General features: G+C 41.2%; 1 protein-coding gene across 4 annotated transcripts in view; it reads right to left on the minus strand.

Annotated features, from left to right (window-relative positions):
- The window catches only part of TIAM1 (TIAM Rac1 associated GEF 1), a 222193-nt gene that overhangs the window by 112603 nt on the left and 88559 nt on the right, over positions 1–21031 (minus strand). For all 4 annotated transcript variants that reach the window (XM_009451179.5, XM_063803682.1, XM_054675302.2 and 1 more), the window contains one exon: positions 15346–15518. In XM_009451179.5, coding sequence (XP_009449454.2) covers positions 15346–15518 — 173 coding nt within the window. The remainder of the gene's footprint in view (positions 1–15345; positions 15519–21031) is intronic.

Consider the following 21031-nt stretch of genomic DNA (forward strand, 5'->3'; position numbering starts at 1 on the left):
AAATACCTACAACCCTGACATAATACCTGAGTAATGGATAGAAAGATCTGAAATTTCTGACAGCAAGCTCGGCTGAATATATGTTATGAACTTAAGAATTTAAATAAAAATATTTATCCAGAAGGGATTCAGATGACCATTTTTCACAGATGGAGGAAAAAAGCCCAGAAAAATTAGGAAGAACACAGTCATTTATTATAAATCCAAATCTCCACCAACCCTGTTCTTAAAAAAAAAAAAAAAAAGTTTTGGTTCTGTTTTTTCCTTGTTTAATATGACATACTGATCCTGACCCCCAGCTCTTGTTAATTGCTCTGAAAGCCAGGCTGCAGAGTCACAAGCATTACCCACTCGATAATTATTATTTTTTAGACAGAATCTCACTCTGTTGCCCAGGCTGGAGTGCCTGGGCACGATCTCAGCTCACTGCCACCTCCGCCTCCTGGGTTCAAGTGGTTCTCCTGCCTCAGCCTCCCTAGTCCCTAGCTGGGACTACAGGCTACTAGGGAGCCACACACCCAGCTAGTTTTTTGTATTTTTAGTAGAGACAGGGTTTCACCATGTTGGCCAGTCTGGTCTTGAACTCCTGACCTCAAGTGATCCGCCCGCCTCAGCCTCCCAAAGTGCTGGGATTACAGGCGTACACCACCAAGCCCAGGTAATTTTTGTATTTTTAGTAGAGAGGGGTTTCACTGTGTTGGCCAGGGTGGTCCTAAACTCCCGACCTCAGATGATCACCCTGCCTCGGCCTCCCAAAGTGCTGGGATTACAGGCATGACCATTCAATATTTTGAGCTCTTCTCATTCTAGGAATATGGGAGAATAGAACTTTCTGGCCCCCTCTGAAGCCAGGCATGGCCATGGCACTTGGCTTTGGCCAGTAAAATGTGAGTAGAAGTGACATCACTACTCAACAAAAGCCTGATTCGCCCCATTCTTGCCCCGTTGCCACAGTCACAGAAGCACTGTGTCAAGACAGAGCTTCTGTCTGCCTGGATCCATGAGAGTCTAGGATGAGTACGGCTCTGGAGCCAGCCTCGATCATGCCAGGAAGGAGAAAGCATGTTAAGCCGCTGAGATTTAAGTGCTCCTTACTTCAGCCTAATTCTATCCATCCTGACTGATCTACCAGCAAAGTAAGAATTCCATTGCAAAACAGGGGATGCCTCAAACATAACGGAGTCTGTGTAGTGCACTTGGAACCCCAAGAAAGACCATAATCTGATATGTTCTGTGGAACAGCAGCCTTTTGCTCTCCTTATTTAATGAAAGTGGGTCTTCTTTCCCCTGTGAGGACCCCAGCCCAATTCAGCCAATAGCAACACAATGCATTCTGATGTCAGAGAGTTCACGTTTGTCTTCCACGTAAGAAGGAAAAACGAAGGAAGCTGACCAAATTTAAACACCCTTTGAATGGTATATATTTAATTTTGGCAAAGCAGCTATCCTGGAACTTATAAAGAAAGACAGTGGTTGCTAGGGGCCGGAGTGAAGGGGATATGGAATGTTGTTATGTAATGGGGACCGCATTTAAGCTTTGCATGATGAAAAAGAGTTACGGGCCAGGCGGAATGGTTCATGCCTGTAGTCCCAGCACTTTGGGAGGCCAAGGTGGGCGAATCACTTCAGGCCAGGAGTTCGAGACCAGCCTGAGCATGGTGAAACCCCGTCTCTACTAACAATACAAAAATTAGCTGGGCATGGTGGCACATGCCTGTAGTCCCAGCTACTCGGGAGGCTGAGGCACAAAATCGCTTGAACCCGGGAGGCGGAGGTTGTAGTGAGCCGAGATTACGCCACAGTACTCTAGCCTGGGCAACAGAGAGAGACTCCATCTCACACACAAAAAAAAGTTCTGGCGATGAATAATGGTGATAGTTGCACAACAGGGTAAATGTACTTAATGTCACTCAACTGTCCACTTAAAAATGGCTAGATGGTAAATTTTATGTGTGGTGTACCTCAATTTAAAAGAAAAAATAATTATAAAATAAAAAGAGAAAAAGCATAACAATCCCCAAAACCTAGAGAAGCATATATAGAAATGTGTGATGACAGCTGTATGAAACATTTAGCCATCAGCCCTTTTAACTATTAAGTATGCCTCAGCCCCCCAAACTTTTTAAAAACCTGTCAATGGCTGAAGGCAGTTCCATTAGAGAGAACTTTTGCTCCCACTGTCTTGTCTAAATAAAGCAACAGTCCCTACCATTCTCTATCATGAAGCCAAATCAATTTCTCAGAAGGACAATTCAATAAATGAGCTTTTCTGCAGTTTGTCCCTTTGCAGTGGCACACAGGGAGCTATGTGTCCACAAGAGGAGACGAACTCTCCACTGACTGCTTTCAAAAGCTAGTTGGGTGGAGAAAAGTCTTGCAACATTTCATGACCATTTACTGGCTTAACACCTCAACTGCTCACAGTGGACTCCTGACCTGACACAATGTTGTTCCTCAAGGTCTCTCCAGGATTTAAATTCTGACATGCTAGAAAAAGCCATCCGAAGCCACTAACCTTGCCTCCCCTTCTTGAACCGGGCAAGGTTAGTTAGGCACATCAGATTCATGATGGGTGTCTTCGTCAGAATTCAGAGGCCAAGAAGGCAGGAAGGAGAGACCACCCAATGGTGCCCTCTCAACTTGCTAACCACAAATCACCTTCCATTAAACAAACAGCAGCAGACAGGTAAAGAGAGAGTGAATTCTGTGATTCTTCCTTTGCCTTCTGGAGATGCTATAAATACTGTATACAGTTCGGTGAAGGGAATAAGCAAAGTTCTTGCCAACAGACAAATATAATCAGCAAAAAAATGCATTTTGCATAACAGCCCCTTTGAGTGCAGAGATAAGATGAAGCTCAGGGCTTCATTATGTATTTAAATAGATCCAGCTTCAATTATCCAACGGCATGGAGGACACTTGGTGATTTCAGATAATCAATGGTTTACGTAAGTGGCAGGAAAAGGGAAATTCATTTTAAACACGAGAAATACTAGGGAATATATGCCAAATCTAGGAAACTAAAATTTGAGATAATTCAAGTTTATAGAAGCACAAGAATAATTGTAAAGTAGGTCAAACGCTTTCATTTTAAAAGAAAAAAAAAGAAAGTTACCATTTTTTAAGAGGCTAGATAGGAATAAAGCTCCAGTGTGAATTCTGAAAAGGCTTTTTTCTTGTTGATTCTATACTCATCATATTTTGTTTACATAAGACTTATTTAAGCTATTATTTTTAATATCTGTAAAGAGAACTTAAGGCCAGGCATGGTGGCTCACGCCTGTAATCCCAGCACTTTGGGAGGCTGAGGTGAGATCACTTGAGATCAGGAGTTCAAGATCATCCTGACCAACATGGTGAAAGTCCATCTCTACTAAAAATACAAAAATTAGCCAGGTGTGGTGGTGCATGCCTGTAAACTAAGCTACTTGGGAGGCTGAGGCAGGAGAATTGCTCGAACCTGGGAGGCAGAGGATGCAGTAAGCCAAGATGGCGCCACTGCACTCCAGCCTGGGCAACAAAAGCGAGACTCCGTCTCAAAAAAAGACAACTTTAAATTTGAGGTTTCCCTCCCCCACTGAAAATAGTGATATAATGGATCCCTCTCACCCTCACCCACGCCAGGTTCATTCTTTGGAGAAGAAGGGAAGCTCTGGACTCCAGGAAGACAGACACAAGGAAAACAGGGGCCGTGTGCTGCAAAGAGGCAAGCAGATGGCAGCCTGCCTGATGAAGGGCAGTGGCAGGATTCATCTCTGGCAAAGCTCAGTCGCCTCCAAGAAAAGACTCACAAATAATCGTCAACTGGAGTCTCTCCACAAGGCCGCTTACTGTCTGTCCATGCTATGAAAGGTCCCAGTACTTCTAATGTGCACAGATGATATAAGCAGCTTTTTCGTGTCTCACATGTAAATATGACCAGTCAAGGATCACCAGACATTTGCTGAAAGCCCCCAGCATGAAAGGCAGAGACTAAAGCACACAGGAGAAAATGTACTAGGAGAAAGGAGAAGCCATGCCTGAAACAGAGAAAGCTTCCCTAAAATCTACACAACCCTTGGAGATGCAAGGGAATCTAAAACTATAAACAAGTGAACAAAAAGTACAGGTTACAATAAAAAGGAACAATGAGATTGAAAAGAGAGCAGGAGAGGGGAAGGGAGGGAGGGAAGGAGGAAGGGAGAGAGGAGGTGGGGAAGGAAGGAAGGAAGGAAGGGAGGGAGGGATGAAGGGAAGGAGGGAGAGAAAGCTTCTTTTAGGAATTAAAAAAAAATAACCAAAATTAAAATGTCAATAGAAGGAAATCACTATGAAGGATCAGAACACCAGCAAGGTGCAGTGGCTTAAACCTGTAATCTCAGCACCTCGGGAGGCTGAGGCAGGTGGATCACTTGACCCCAGGAGTTCAAGACCAGCCTAGGCAACATGGCAAAACCCCGTCTCTACAAAAACCACAAAAATTAGCAAAGCATGGTGGTGTGCACCTGTCATCCCAGATATTCGAGAAGCTGAGGTGGGAGAACCACTTGAGCCTTGGGAGGCTGAGGCTGCAATCAGCCATGATTACACCACTGCACTCCAGCCTGGGCAACAGAGTGAGACCCTGTCTCCAAAAAAAAGAGAAGAAATTGTGCTTGCTTTGGCAGCATATATACTAAAAAAGGATCAGAACACCAGTGATAAGGAAATGATGCTAAAGAGAAAAAAAGAAAATAAAACACAAACATGCTAATCAGAAATGGGAACATTATCAGAAAATAATTAAGCCAAGGGGAAATGATCTCCAAGCCAAAATTCCAAATTACTCAAATATTATGCAAGTAAAAGGTAGAATGAAGACATTTTTAAATGTGCATCATTTTATAGGAAGTTACTCCAGGTTATTTTCATGAAAACGAAGCAGCTGGTAATTCTACGGAGGCTGTTGTACATGAGGCCCGGAGAGCAGCCATATGGGAGCAGGACAATGTGCCAGGGGAGGGCAGGCTTCAAAGGAAAACATCACTGATGAACAAGCTAACACGCTGGAAATTTAGAAAATATCACTGCCACATAACCAGGAAAATAACTAATATGAGCCTTCCTCCCAAAAAAAGGGGGCAGTCATTAACTACAGAAAAAAAAAATTAAGAAATTGTTACAGAAAAGAAATAAGATCACAGTACACTACTTGACTCAGCAGCCAATACTATTTATATGGTCATAACAATGTAATAACACTGATTAGTGCTTTAATCCTAAATGTTCATATACCTATATGGGAAGATGAGGAAAGAAGAATTTATAGCTAACACAGCTAAATGTTCATCTATCATAATAGAAAGTCAGTAGTATCTAAAATCCATTAGAAACAGCAGTATAAACATGTTAATGAAGGCAAATACAAGAAAACAAAAACATCAGCTGAAGTAGTTTTGTATCGTTGCTTCTAGGGAATAAGCCTCATGAGGCGAAGAGGGCAAAAGGAGGAAAATAATTTCACTTTAAGCCTTTTAATGTTAGCTGAATTCTTTTAAACTATGCTGATATTGATTTAATACAAATTTAAACTAATGTAAGAAAAGGAAGAATACAGTTAGTAACATAATTTGCATGATACATAACAGTATAGAAATTGTATAGGAAGATCTAGCTCAACCACAATTATACCTCTGCAGTGTGGGGAAACCTCTGAGGCACCCACAAGAAGGCATAAAATCTAGCTGATTTCCAGCCTTGTATATTCATTTTGCACTTCAACATCCACATTCTCCATTAATAGTCTCCTAAGAGTTAGGCAAGTGGGGCCCCTGCCAGGGCTCTGCACCTCAGGAGGTCCCATAGTTTGGAGCGCTTTTCTTGAAATTTTCCAAGTCTCCCTCTGTCTCCTGGAAAGGGGAGGTTTCAGGAGGTTTCTCCCCTTCAGGGAGCTCTCTCACCCTGTACCAGCTATTCAGTGTCAAAAAGATGCCCGAAGCTCTTGAACTTGAATCTGTGGCTAGTGAGTCGCACCCACCAGACTGTGTGGTATTTCTTTCACCAGATTGCTTGAGATTTGGCCACCAGAATGGTGCTGACAGTTGATCCGGAGTGAGCCAAATTCTTTATATAGATAAAGCCTCCATAAAAAAATATTTGCCTGGGGCTCCACATATCCTAGAGTTGGCCCTTCACAACTAATCCATGCCAAAATCAAAGGTAAATATTTCTACAGTGGCTGGCTAGGGGCAGGGATATAATCTACGGTGTGGGGAAAACAGGACTTAGCTACATACTAAGTCAACATGGAAACCAACAAAGAGAATGAAGACCTCGCACTCAGCTTGTCGTATCAGTGGATAATGTGAAGTTAAGAGGAATATAAACACCAGGGAAGATCAAATAAGGATCCCAGAGGATTTCAACAGTTTATTAGAAGGATAAAAGCCACAAGGATAACATATCAAAGAGGTACATTTAAGTTCTGAGTTGGGTTTTTGAAAAAAAAAAATCTATTAAAATAAGATGGGGAAGGCCTTGTTGGATAAGAATTGATGTTGAGGGTTTAAGATACCACGAGCTCAGTCTGAGTCAACAGTTTGATGTGGCTTTTAATAAAAGGAATTGACTCTAGAGGAAACAAGGACAACGGGAACCTCACTGCAGCCTGCATGGGGCAGACCACACAGAGGCTCACACAGGATGCTGAGCGCCTGGGCACGCTTAAAGTAAGAACAGGGAGAATGGCTTGGGAACCTTAGGCAGGGTAGCCCAAAGAGATGTGGCAGGAGGTAAATGAAAGCTGTTTTTAAGTATTTAAAAGGTGATGAGTAAGGATAAGCAGAAGACTTGCACAGGACTCTGTGGGTGAATATAGAAACAGAGAGAAATGGCAAGACTCACCAGAAAGAACATATTATCTCAACATGATGAAGAACTTTCTAGGACTTAGGGCTGACTAACAAAACCGATGGTTGAAAGCTGGGAGATCTCCAGGAATGGGAGAGGCTGCCCAGTGGGCAGGCTCACCTGTTGGCCGGGGTCTTGCAGGGACCATACCTCCTTTGAGAGGGGCACTGGGTCAAGATGCCAAATCCCCATTAAAGTCTCTTCTACCACAAGTCCACTTGACACCTCCTTATGAAAGATGATTTACAGGTTTTTCCCTAACCTGGCTGCCCTTGTCCAGGGCATGTGGCCATGACCTTCCTCAAGTCTGACACACACAGCTAGACATGGCTTCCAAGGTAGTTCTCTTGAGCCTGACGAAACTCAAGACCTTAGCCTTTTCACAGTGAAGCCACTTAATTTTTGTAAAGATGCTTATTTAAGAGGAGCCCACAGAACTAGTCTTTTTTTCTTTATTACTAAAATGGTAACTGTTAAGCATTTGCTATCTATCAGACACTTACCATCATTATCACACTTAATCTTCAACTCAACTTAATGGCATATGAGTCTCTTAATATGCATACAATACCCTTGCACAAGTGACTTTCTAAATGATGAGAAAACTTTGTATGGAAGGAAAAGGCAATCAATTCCTAGAGATAACATTTTCTATACCCCTTTAGATACATAACTGCATATGATTTTCTACTCTATTGTCTTTCTTATTTGCCTGGTAGCTGTGTTCCCAAGGCATTTAACAGACAAATTAATAACTAATATTAGGATATGTTACCATAAAAGTGGGTGAGCTTTTTGGAATTGTATGTGACATCCTAAGGTAATGAATGAATGAAGGCCCAATGGGAAATTGTACTTTGTAGGTGGTAGGTACTGTCTCTGGCTTCAAGTTGAAGGAAAGAACTTAAATTAAAATAGTGCAGACAGCATAGCACTTCTTCCATATACATGACTCCAACATTCCTGCTCATTCCCACTCTCCCCTGGCCTCACACATATAAATTCCTTTTCTACTTTTGTTGGTAACATGAATCTCCTTTCCATGGGTGAAATCTGTGGGTATTTGAGTAACAGTGTCAAATCAGCAGCACACAGGCTCTGGAAACTGTGTGCACTGAATTGAGCCCTGGGGCTGGAATAACCTACACATTACTTCCATAATCGTGGCTGATCGCCTGTGCTTTAGCCTCACCCCTACACAAACAGGTTTCATTCTGATTTGGCTGCTCCAGAGTTACATGGATTTATAATAAGCAGAAGGCAGAGAATGCCTTCATGGTATCCAAACAGCAGTAATTTCCTCCAAAAGCTTCCTTTTGTGCTCTATCCCTCATAAACGGCATAAAGATTTCACCGTAGCAAGAAGACACAAAGGTTTTCAAAACTAAGATCCTACGTTGTCACATACAAAAAAGTTTACCTCATGTGATCTATTGGGTATTTACAGTCTACTAGCAATTTTATGGCCATGAAGGTCCTTTCAAAAGGAATTCACATCAGAAATGTATAAGTGAAAAAGAAAACCTTCTGATTCCACTTGAGGGTTAAAAAAAATTTTTAAGGGAACCTTTCTGAAATCCATCTGAGAATCATCTAACCTGTGTAGTGAGGCAAGAATAACCAAAATCAGGTTTCACTTTAGAAATATTTCCAATGAGTAGCTTAATTGTAGGAATGAGAAAAAGCTAGTCACTTTTTACTGTAGCCACTGACTCTTGCCCATGTTCTTCTTAGGGTCAACAGTAATAGGACAAATAGTATACTCAGACAATAAAAGGCTTTGGAGAAACATAGGCTTGATTTGAGTTGAGTTTGGGTCCAATTACTAGCTTTTGTAAGCCTCGACTTCAACAAATGGGGTATACAACACACATCAATGGATTAAAATGTGGATACATAATCCAACTAACTACTGCTCTAAGAATTACATGTGACTCACATTAAGATGGTGGTATACAATAAGGGCTAAGTAAAACATAGCCACCGATCTCACAATAATGTTACTGTTGCTGTCAGGTAGTTAGACATTTCCTCATTTGCAAGATTTCCAATTAACAAATAAAAACTATGTCAGATGCAGAAAAACAATTTTTTTTTTTTTTTTTTTTTTTTTTAAAGATAGGGTCTCACTCTGCCACCCAGGCTGGAATGCAATGGTGCAACCACGGCTCACTGCAGCCTTGACCTCCTTGGTGCAAGTGATCCTCCCACCTCAGCCTCTCAACTAGCTGGGACTACAGGTACATGCCATCGTGTCCAGCTAATTTTTTTAATTTTTATTTTTTGGTAGAGACAGGGTCTTTCCATGTTGTCCAGGCTGGTCACAACCTCCTGGGCTCAGTGATCTGCCTGCCTTGGCCCCCCAAAGTGCTGAGATTACAGGCATGAGCCACCATGCCCAGCCAAAACAATTATTTATAACATATATACAAGAAAATTTTCATGACATTATAGCATGTAGATTTAAAAAATAAGATACTCAAAGCATTACCCATTAAGGAAGGCTTAAGAAGTGAGAATGGGCTACAATTAAATTTCACTGCAACAAATGACACCATTAAGAGAGTAAAAAGCAAGCCACAGAGTAGAAAAAGATACTTGCAATGAATATAATCAACAGCGATGATATACAAAATACACAAAGAGCTGCCATAAATCATTAACAAAGAAACTCTGATGGAAAAAAAATGGACAAGAGAGTAAAATAAGCACTTCACAAAAGATGATATTGAAATGGTCATTAAGCGCATGAATATGTGCTCAATTTCATATTAATATCTTAAAAAGGATTTAAAAAAATCTCAATATCAAGTTTGCAAAGATGAGGAATAACTAGAATTCTCCTAGGCTGCTAATGAGAGTATAAATTACATTAATCATTTTGAAAACTGTTTGGCATATCCTGAATATGTGCCTAACCCATGACCCTGCAATGCCACTCCTAGGTATATATGTTTGTCCAACAGAAATGTGGACAAACATAACCTGAGAACAGGTACAAGAGTGCCCACAACAACATTGTTTGTGATCCTTAACACCTGGGAACAACTCAAATGTACCTATGGAATGGTTGCTATATGTCCCAGTTGGCCTGGGACTGTCCTCGCTTATACCTGGTATACTGGCATAACTGTTAATAGCTTCTACTCTCGAAAGTGTCCTGGTGAATGCCATCAACATCAATGGGGGTTGCGGTGGGGTAGGAGGGTTAAGAACTTCCAAAGAGCCATTCCTTCACAAAAGCAACAAGAATAGTGGTAAAAAATGGTCAAAATCAACTTTTTCACAATTCCAGAAATTAATCTAAGTTCTGGAACAATCTAAGCTGCATTTATTAAAGACAAATGGCTGAACTTCAGTAAAAACAGCAAGTTTTGTGATATTTTAAATTGCTCTATTTCCATCTTTTTCTCCTCATCTATACAATCACATGAAAACCAGCTGTGTAGCACCACAGGAGGGAACAACATTCCTCAAGTCTGACACATGGAACTAAACATGGCATTCCAAGGTAGATCTCTACATCTTCCCCAAAACACCTTTCTCAGAGAACCATCACTAAGCGACCTGTCTAGCAGGTCCCAGAAAAACCTCTTCACGAGCTTGTTGCTATTTGACTTAACTCAGACCTCATTCATGCAAACACTCTTCACTCCAGGGGGTGCTTGTGAAAAACAATTAATGACAATTGTTTAGTACTGCAGTCGCCTGAAGCAGTGATAACAGTCGAACAAATAAGAAGTTGACCAAGAAACTTGAGGAAAAGTTGGGGAATACGATTTCCACAAAAGGCTCTGAAAAGCTATGACACAGTCCTTGGAATCTGGAAGGTCACTGATATGGTTTGGCTGTGTCCCCACCTAATCTCATCTTCAATTGTAGTGCCCATAATTCCCACGTGTCGTGGAAGGGACCCAGTGGTAGGTAATCAAATCATGGGTGCAGGTCTTTCCATGCTGTTCTTGTGATAGTAAGTCTCATGAAATCTGATGGTTTTATAAAGGGGAGTTCCCCTGCACATGCTCTCTCTTGTCTGCTGCCATGTAAGAAGACTTTGCTCCTCCTTCGCCTTCTGCCATGACGGTGAGGCCTCCCCAGCCATGTGGAACTGTGAGTCCATTAAACCTCTTTTCCTTATAAATTACCCAGTCTCGGGTATGTCTTTATTAGTGGCTAAGAGAGTCACAACACAGTCTTAGTGAATTGACTAATACAGTCACAAATATGTATAAGGCTGTCCACAAGCCCAGATAGTCCCAAGAAGTTCCTAAGCTCACCCTATGACTGACCCTACAGCTCGGTGAAAGCAGAGATGAAGGCTAAGGCAGAGATGAAAGCTAGTTGCCTGAGTGTTGATCATGTGCTTGAACTTGCAAACTTCTGTTCTTAGGAAAGAATAGGAAACTTATTGCTTCTGTACATTTAAGGAAATCTCTCTCTAATAATTAGCTGGCTACTAAACTAGCTGAGCAGAGACTTCAGTGGGCACACATAACAAAGCCTAAATATTTTACAGATTTTAAGAAAGTCACTAAACAAAGAAGCACTATCACCACCGATAATCAACAACAATAGCAAATCCTGGAGGATGGGAGGTGGATCTGCTTTCAGAGTTGCCACATTTATATTATTTTAAATGTACAATTTAAACCAAAAAAGTATGAGACATGCAAATAAACAACAAACAACAATAAAGTATGGGCCAGGAATGGTGATTCATGCCTATCATCCCAGTGGGTTGGGAGATCAAAATGGGAAGACTGCTTGAAGCCAAAAGTTTGAGACCAGCCTGGGCAACATAGCAAGATTCTGTCTTTAAAAAATATTTTTAAAAAATCAGCCAGGTGTGGTGGTGTACACCTGTAGTCCCAGCTACTTGAGAGGCTAAGGTGGGAAGATTGCTTGAGTTCAGGAGTTCAAGGTTACAGTGAGCTATGATTGCACCACTGTACTCCAGCCTGGGTAATAGAGCAAGACCCTATCTCTAAAACAATTAAATAAAGTATGGCCCATATATAGAAAAAGAAGTAGTCAATAGAAACTGTCTCAAAAAAGTCCCATGTTGAGTGTACTAGACAAAGATTTCAAGCAACTATTTTGAACGTATTCAAAGAACAAAAATAAACCATGTCTAAAGAAATAAAGTATGAGGCTAATATCACATTAAATAGAGAATATCAATAAGGAAATATAACTTTTGTTTGAAAGAACCAGGCCAGGCACAGTGGCTCATGCCTGTAATCCCAGCACTTTAGGAGGCTGAGGCAGGAAGATCACTTGAGGCCAGGGGTTTGAGACCACCCTGGGCAATAAAGCGAGACCTCCATCTCTACAAAAAAATAGAAAAAATTAGCTGGCTGTGGTGGTGTACACCTGTAGCCCCAGCTATTCAGGAGGCTGAGCTGGGAGGATTGCTCAGCCCAGGAGGCTGAGGCTGCAGTGAGCTGTGATCAGTGCACTACTGACCCTACAGCTCAGTGAAAGCAGAGATGAAGGCTAAGGCAGAGATGGAAGCTAGTTGCCTGAGTGTTGATGATAGGCTTGAACTTGCAAACTTCTGTTCTTAGGAAAGAATAGGAAACTTATTGCTTCTGTACATTTAAGGAAATCTCTTTCTAATAATTACCTGACTACTAAACTAGCTGAGCAGAGACTTGGCAATTTATGAGACATGCAAATAAACAATAAACAACAATAAAGTGGGTTGGGAGACCAAAACAGGAGGACTGCTTCTATTGACATTCTAGTCGTCAATAGAACCTGTCTCAGAAAAGTCAGATCCAAAATCAGTGCACCACTGCACTGCAGCCTGGGGGACAGAACAAGACTCTGTCTCAAAAAAAAAAAAAAAGAAAAGAAAAGAAAAGAAAAGAAAAGAAAAAATGGCCAAGTGCAGTGGCTCAGGCCTGTAATCCCAGCACTTTGGGAGGCCAAGGCAGGTGGATTACCTGAGGTCAGGAGTTTGAGACCAGCCTGACTAACATGGAGAAACCCCACCTCTACTAGAAAAAAAAATACAAAATTAGCTGGGCTTGGTGGCACATGCCTGTAATCCCAGCTGCTTGGGAGGCTGAGGCAGGAGAATTGCTTGAACGTGGGAGGCAGAGGTTGTGGTGAGCTGAGATTGTGCCATTGCACTCCAGCCTGGGCAACAAAAGCAAAACTCCATCTCAAAAAAAAAAAAATAAAAATAAAAATTAAAAAAAAAATATATATATATATGTATATTTCATATATATGTATATTTTATATATATATAAATATAAAAAAATAAAAATAACCAGAAGAGCTTAACAGCAGATTTGAGTTGGAAGAAAAAAGAATCAGTGAACTTATGACAGATCAAGTGAGATTAAGGAATAGAATGAAAAAAAAATGAACAGAGTCTCAGAGGCTTGTGGGACTTCATCAAGCATACTAATGTAAACACAACAGGAGTCACCAAAGAAGTGGAGCAAGATAAATGAGCAGGAAGACTATTTGAAGAAATAATAGCTAAAAACTTTCCAAATGTGATTTAAATACACAAACACATGCACACAAATCTACAGATCCAAAAGACACTACCCCATAAATATATACACATTGTATTTTGTGGCTACTAGTACCCACAACAATTTTTAAAATTTAAAAATATTAAAAGATACATATCTGAAAGACAATAAATTCCAGGTAAAGTAAACTCAAAGAGAATGATACCTAGACACATAATACTCAAACTGTTTAACGACAAAGTCACGATCTTCAAATCAGCAAGGGAGCCTCATAGGATAAACAGCTGATTTTTCATCAAACACCATGAAGGCCAGAAAGCAGTGGTATTTTCAAAGCACTGAAATAAGATGGTCAATTAAGAATTCTATATCCAGCAAAACTATCCTTCAAAAATGAAGGGGAAATTAAGTCATTCCCAGATAAATAAAAGTGTCCTGGCTTGGATGATAAAAGACATACTCAATTCAACTAGTAGGCTGCATTTGTGAGTGGGGTGGGGTTGGGGAAGGTGGCTTAGGTGCCTGAAACTTCTATTTCTTGTCCTGGTTGGTGGTTGCATAATTACTTTATGATAGCTCACTGAGCAGTACACTTATGTTGTGTGCACTCTTCTTTCTGTGTTTTACATCACAGATTTTTAAAAAAGAAAACACAGATGCTTTGTCTTTATATAATCAAAATTAGCACTTTATATTTCTTACTTTAATTGTCCAAATAGAAACAGCTTCTGAAGCCAAAGCCAGAAACTTGGTGAAATAAATGATTTCTTTCCTCTATACCTTTGTTCTAGCCCCCTCCTTGCATGTTATATTCTTACCATCCTTGTCACGCCATTTATACCTGCTCTTCCTTTAATAGTCATTGGTAGGCTTTACCACATTATAAAGATTTGCTATGTCTGTCCCCTCCATTATATGAGAACACTTTTAAGAAGACGAACTGTCAGCTGGGCGCAGTGGCTTACACCTGTAATCCCAGCACTTTGGTAGGCCGAGGTGGGTGGATCACCTGAGATCAGGAGTTCGAGACCAGCCTGACCAATATGGTGAAACCCCGTATCTACTGAAAATACAAAAATTAGCCAGGCGTGGCAGCAGGTGCCTATAGTCCCAGCTACTCAAGAGGCTGAGACAGGAGAATTGCTTGAACCTGGGAGGCAGAGATTGCAGGGAGCTGAGATCGTGCCACTGCACTCCAGCATGGGTGACAAAGCAAGGCTTCATCTCAAAAAAAAAGAGGAACTGTCAAAATCTTCTTAGTATTCTCAATAGCACTATGCAGAGCACATAGGAAGCACAGAATAAAGGTTTGAGAAAATAATTCTTCAATGGAATCAATAAAGAAAGCCTTCCTACATAACAACACAACAAAGTTCTTGCAGAGTATATTACAACTATTCCAAACTCAAAAGATTCCCTATCAAAGAAAATGTTAATCCTGAAGCAGTTAGCAGAGAAGTATTTTTTTTTTAAAATGTTGAAATTCAAGGATGCTGAGTAGAAAGTTCTGATCAGATGAGGAAGAGAAACTGTTTAGGTGATGCCAGTCATTTCTGAGATGTCATTATTTTACTTTATGATTAATATGAGAAAGGAACATATTATAAATAAAACTTTTTGACAGCTCAAATCATGTCTAAAAGAAGAAATTCACGATCCCTTTCTTAAATGCAACAGAAATGGTACTGAGACCACACAAAGATATCCTTCAACTCATGACAAACAGAGCAAGTTTCTCACATCCAACTCATAGCCCTCCTTAGTCTTCACTTGGAAAACTTCTGAATGTACCTATTCCTGGAATTTAGTATAGATGTTTATTTTGTCATTCACTGTTTTTGTTTTTATAATGAGCAACAGATTAATCTCACCACTAAAAAAAAAAAAAAAAAAAGCAGTGGAGGGAGACTGGGTGCCTAGGCAAGAAAAGAAGGTAGCCAGTTCAGAGGTTTGAAATGCCCTGCAAAGGAAGTGCCCAACAAACCTGAAAAAGGAAGGCATCACCCAGGGAATTGCTGAGGCAGAAGACAAAGTCCTTCTTGGGGTGCTCAGGCACCGCCTGCACAATGCTGTTCTCCACCCAGACGGCGTGTTTGGGGATGCTGTTGTGGTCTATCCCAGACCTGCCGTCGCTCTCGTAGAAAAATAGCGTGCATCCTGAGGAAACAGAACAGGGGTGTGCATGAGTATTCAGTGCTTGGGAAACAAAAGAACCCATAGTTGAACCTAACATGTGCACCCTGTCAGAGGCTGAAAATTAAAGCACGTGGAACCCAGGAAGTAAAGAGAATGGAGCCAGGCTTGGACTCAAGTCTTGGATGGGCCTAAAGAAGGACAAAGATCTTAAATTGTAGCTTCTCAGCCTGCCCGGGTTTCCTTCCTGCATGTCCTCAAGTTCTCTCAAACCCTTCCTTTGGGTTTTAGAATGATTCATTACAGGTCTCCTCACAGACATAGGGTCTTATGACTCCTCTGTCCCGAGGCAGAGGTCCTCCAGGCCAGAACTTTGCCTGGCACTATGTGAGGATCAGAAGTCACTACCGTCCGATTGAAGCCCATTCAAATATGTCTCGTATGATATGCAACCAGAAAAATCTAGAAAATGTATTTAGTTCCAGACCATGCCCTTGGATAAAACAATATATAATACCAGCGTTAAGTACTTTAAGGATAAGAAAAACAATGATACATTTTTGGTCTAACATCTTATCTATAAATTTTTTTTTTTCTAGAAGCCAACCATGCCCTTGTTCCTACTGAAAGAGGAAATCTATGGCACACATACAAAGGCCTGGGAGAAGCCGGAGTCCTGGTCCATGCATAATTGCACTGTGAAACTAACAAGATAGTAGCAACAGAATATTTTATAGACTTGTGGCAAGATGGCTTCCATAGATTCCTTCCATTATCATCTAAACTTGAGGCTCACTTTAATAGCAATTATGAGCTGAACATTTACTCCAAACTAACTGAAATCGATTTCAGGGGAAGCCAGGGTATAACTTTATGACTCTTCCTCAACTTCAACATAAGCTGTCCGTCCATTTTCACCATTTTCCTTACCACAAACAAGTGCCACACTTCCTGTGAACTGCACAACCCTTGAAAGTTCAATCTGTTCAGCTACAATGGGAATCTGTCAAGCAAATTTGCTTATATGCGATTAGTAGTGTAGAATGATGCAGATCAATGGAAAGGTCACACTGGTTCAAGGGCAACTTTTCCTAGCCTATAATATTTCACATTACCACAGAATAGCTGTTGAACTCTACATCCCTCCACACAGATGAATGTAGCATATTGATATGCCCTGCCCACTCATTTCACATTTTTTTTCTCTTGGTACAGTTTGACCATGGGCTCTGCTTACAAGTCCTTATTGCACGGTGCTGCTGAGCATCATGATTTCATACTTGTGGTCCTTGTCTCCATAATTTAGGAGTCTCAATTATTCCTTCTACCCATTCAAGTTACAGTTGCTTCTTTTTTCAAAGGTAAAGCCCTATGCTAATGCTTTTTTGAAAGATAAAGTTTGCCAGGCACAGTGGCTTATGCCTGTAATCGCAGCACTTTGGGAGGTCAAGGTGGAAGGATTACTTGAGCCCAGGAGTTCAACACCAGTGTGGGCAATATAGTGAGGCCTCGTCTCTACTAAAAATAAAAAAAATCAGCCGGACATGCCTGCGGTTCCAGCGACTCAGGTGGCTGAGCTGGGAGGATTGTTTGAGCCCAGGAGGTTGAAGCTGCAGTGAGCCATGATCATGCCACTGCACTCCAGCCTGGGCAACAGAGCAAGACCCTGTCACAAAAAAATAAAAATGAAAGATAAAGTTTTATATTGCTTATTGTTAAAAAATTTTAGTGGAGTTCTGCAGGGTTATTTTTATCTTTTATTACTATTATTTTTGTAGATATGGGGTCCCACTGTTGCTCAGGCTGGAGTACAGTGGCACAATCATAGCTCACTGCAGCCTTGAACTCCTGGGCTCAAGTGAACCTCCTATCTCAGCCTCCCAAATAGCTGGAACTACAGGCATATACCACCATACCTGGCTAATTTGTGTATTTTTTTGTAAAGACAAGGTCTCACTATGTTACCCAGGTTGGTCTCAAATTCCTGGCCTCAAGTGATCCTCCTGCCTCAGCCTCCTATAGTGCTGGGATTACAGGAGTGAGGCACCACACCAAGCTAATTTTTTTTAGTTTGGGGTTTAAAAGTTGCATGGTATAATTTAAATACATACCTGTAGAGTAGTCTGCCCCAACTCTATTTTTCTCAAATCCCAAAGATTTTGAGGATCTCAAGGCTTTTCAGGAACACTTGTATCAAAAAGCAGAATAATCTGTACCTCCTATTTCCATGCCTTAGGCTAGCACAGATTAGAGAGATGAAGAAATAACAAAAATGGGAGGGGGAAACCGTTTTCCTCTAAGTCAGAGGTTCTTATGATGGGGCAAACTTGGCAATGTCTGGTGACCTTTCTGGTTGTCACAACTTGGGGGAAGGTGCTATTGGCATCTAGAGGACAGAGCCTAAAGAAGCTGTTAAGCATCTACAATGGCCAGGACAGCCCTCACAACAAATAATTATCCAGAAAATGTCAACAGTGTCACTGTTGAGAAACCCTGCTCTAAATAGTTTTTACGACTAATTCAACACTAATGAAAAGTAGATTCCTAACATAAAAGGAGCAACACACGTTAGCATAGGTTAAGAAGAGAGAAAGAAGCCTGTGGATAATGAATTAGGGGACACTCACAAATCCTAAGACATGCACCTAGTGAATGTTGTATGGTCCCATCAGGTAATTGTTTGTATAATTTTTCAACTTTGATTTAGAATCATCCACAACAAAGCACCATCAAAAGTGATTAAAATCAGCTTTTACTCATGATCAACTTGTTCCAATTTTAAGATGAATGCGAAGCAGCAAATCTGAGAACCACGTTCTCCCTGGTGAAAGTCTGTTTACCTTCATCTTCCCTGGAACATAATCTGTACGTTCTTCCGTTGTCCATGGAAACACTCCAGAGACTAATTCCAAATGAAATCTTTTTTTTAAAAAATCAATTACTTTGCCTAATGGGAAAGAATCTTTGGGGAAAAAAAATCTCTATCCCACAGTTCCAACATGCTCTGCTTTTTATTTCCCAATATTCAAGCATTGCTAAGAAAAAGTCAGCTGCAAGTCTTGCTTTTGAGCAGCAAGGACAAAGCCCTGAGGATGTCAACAAATCCTGGGAACCCATCAGGATGAAGCAAAGAACTCGGTGGCTCCATGTTCTGGGCCTGAATTCCAACAGGCTGTGTCACTCAGATCTGCGTCACCAAGAAAGTAAAGACTCCTTTCCCTAAAGGGCCTGTGGGCTGTGCTCCTGGACACCTGCACCCTGACTTCCTGTGTCATTTACTCTCTGAGGGAATGGCAGAAACAAAATAAACCCCTCTGATATGTCCCAGGTAAAAAAAAAGCCAACTAACCATTTTTATTTTACGCCACTAACATTGCTGCTCTCAAACTGAGAGTGAGAATCCCCTGGGAAGCTTGTTTAAATCACAAAGTCAGGGTCTGTTGAAGGCTGAATTGTGTCCTCCAAACATCCTAAATCCAGTTAGCTCAGAATATGATCATATTTGGAAATAGGGCCTTTAAAGAGGTAATTAAGATAATATGAGGTCACGTGGGTGGTCCCTGATCCAATATAAATGGTGTCATTATAAGAAGGAATTTGAACATAGACAAGTAAAGGGAAGACCATGTGAAGACACCGGAAGAAGACAGCCATCTCCAAGTCAAGGAGAGCAGTCTCAGAAGAAACCAACCCTGCCAACACCTTGATCTTGGATTTCCAGCCTCCAGGACTGTGAGATGATACATTTCTGTTATTTCCACCATCCAGTCTGTGGTGCTTTGCTATGGCAGCCCCAGCAAACTCATCCAGGGCCTACCTCCAAATCTTGTGATTCAGCAGGTGTGGGGTACAACCCAGAAAGACCCTCAAGAGGCTGTGATGCAGGTGATCTTCGGATCAAGCTATTAAGAACTTGGCACTAATTAATAAAATGAATGCTAAGATGGGCTGCTAAGGATAAGAGGCTGCAGCGTCCAGAGGTGTGCCCATCTAGGGGAGAAGCGGGAAGTGGAAGAGGAAGAAGCCTTTCCCCTCATCTCCTCTCACTCCCCCAGAGCAGAGCAGCTGGTGTGATCCAGGCCCCTCAGACATAACCCTGTAACACCTCCAAGTTAAGCCAAGGCACGTTACACATGAGAAAGAACACTGCAGTTCTCCAAAATGCTTCCACACGATGCACATCTATGTCTCACAGGCAAGACCACTACAGCAAAAAATCATCAAAAGATAATGTTCTAGGAGGCCGGGCACCAATGCAACTGTAAACCCAAGGCCAAAGCAGGAGGATCGCTTGAGGCCAAAAGTTGGAGATGAGCCTGGGCAACATAGTAAGACCCTGTCTCAACAAAAAATAAAAACATTAGCCAGGCATGGTGGCACATGCCTGTAGTCCCAGCTACTTGGGAGGCTGAAGCAGGAGGATCACTTGAGCCCAGGAATTTGTGGCTGCAGTGAGCTATAACTGTGCCACTGCATTCCAGCCTGGAAGACAGAGTGAGACCCTGTCTCAAACAGAAAAAAAAAGAAAAGAAAAGAAAAGAAAAAGATAATGCTGTAGGAATAGCTGAGCAACAAAACTTCAGAAGGAGCCAGGGCCTCTGAGTGACTTCATAGAAAAGAGTTATCACACAAGCCTTAAATCATCTATTTTTGATAGGTGGGAGGGAAATAAAGTTCTGTCTTGCTTATGGCATTGGGATTGGCATTGCGGGTCTCTGGCACATGCAGCAAAACCTATATCCTGACCAATACCCTCCCTTCCTGTGTCATCAGGCATCTGAGCAACAGCTGGCACCAAGAACAATGGGGCCAACGCAAGTCCTACTTGTGCAAGGGTTGACCTGCACCTGCACATCACCGCATAGGCATTTGTGTTCACCTCACTGAGCAGAGCTCTAGGCTGCTCCATGTCTCTAGGATTGCATGTTCCCAAACCAACCACAGTCTGTGAAATCCAGTATCAAACGGTCTAGTTTGATACTGATAAGCCCAGGCTTCTTCCTCTTGTGCCCTTCCATCAATCCTGCTGACCTATCTAACCTAGCCTGCCATGTATTAACCCTGTTTCAAGTCTAGCTTGGGAAGAAAAGTCTGTGTGTTTGAGAAGTGTTTTTCTTTTTAAAATATAGAGCTCACAAATATATTACATTTTCTAGGCTACCAGGATGTATGCAGATATGTGCAACAATACGTACATGTACTTCAAGAAAATGTGTAAAATGACAACAAATACCAACAAATACAAGCATGGTTATATAAACAGAAAATAAAGTGATCTACACATGCATGTCTGTATCTATATATACACAGTCAAAAACACAAAGTTTGACTATTAAATAGTGACTGGCTTTTTCAAAAACATGATGGTCTATACAATCCATTAATACCAGGTTGAATCCTATGAAATTAACATTATTCTACCAATTTTTTCCTTAAAACATGGCAATTTCATAGAATTCAAGCTAATAAATTTCCCTCCAAAATAGTCACTTTGAAAGACAAAAAGCTGAATGAGTCCAAAAAGATTTGGTTTTTTT

This window comes from Pan troglodytes, chromosome 22, assembly GCF_028858775.2.
Source record: "Pan troglodytes isolate AG18354 chromosome 22, NHGRI_mPanTro3-v2.0_pri, whole genome shotgun sequence".
Lineage (NCBI taxonomy): Eukaryota > Metazoa > Chordata > Mammalia > Primates > Hominidae > Pan > Pan troglodytes.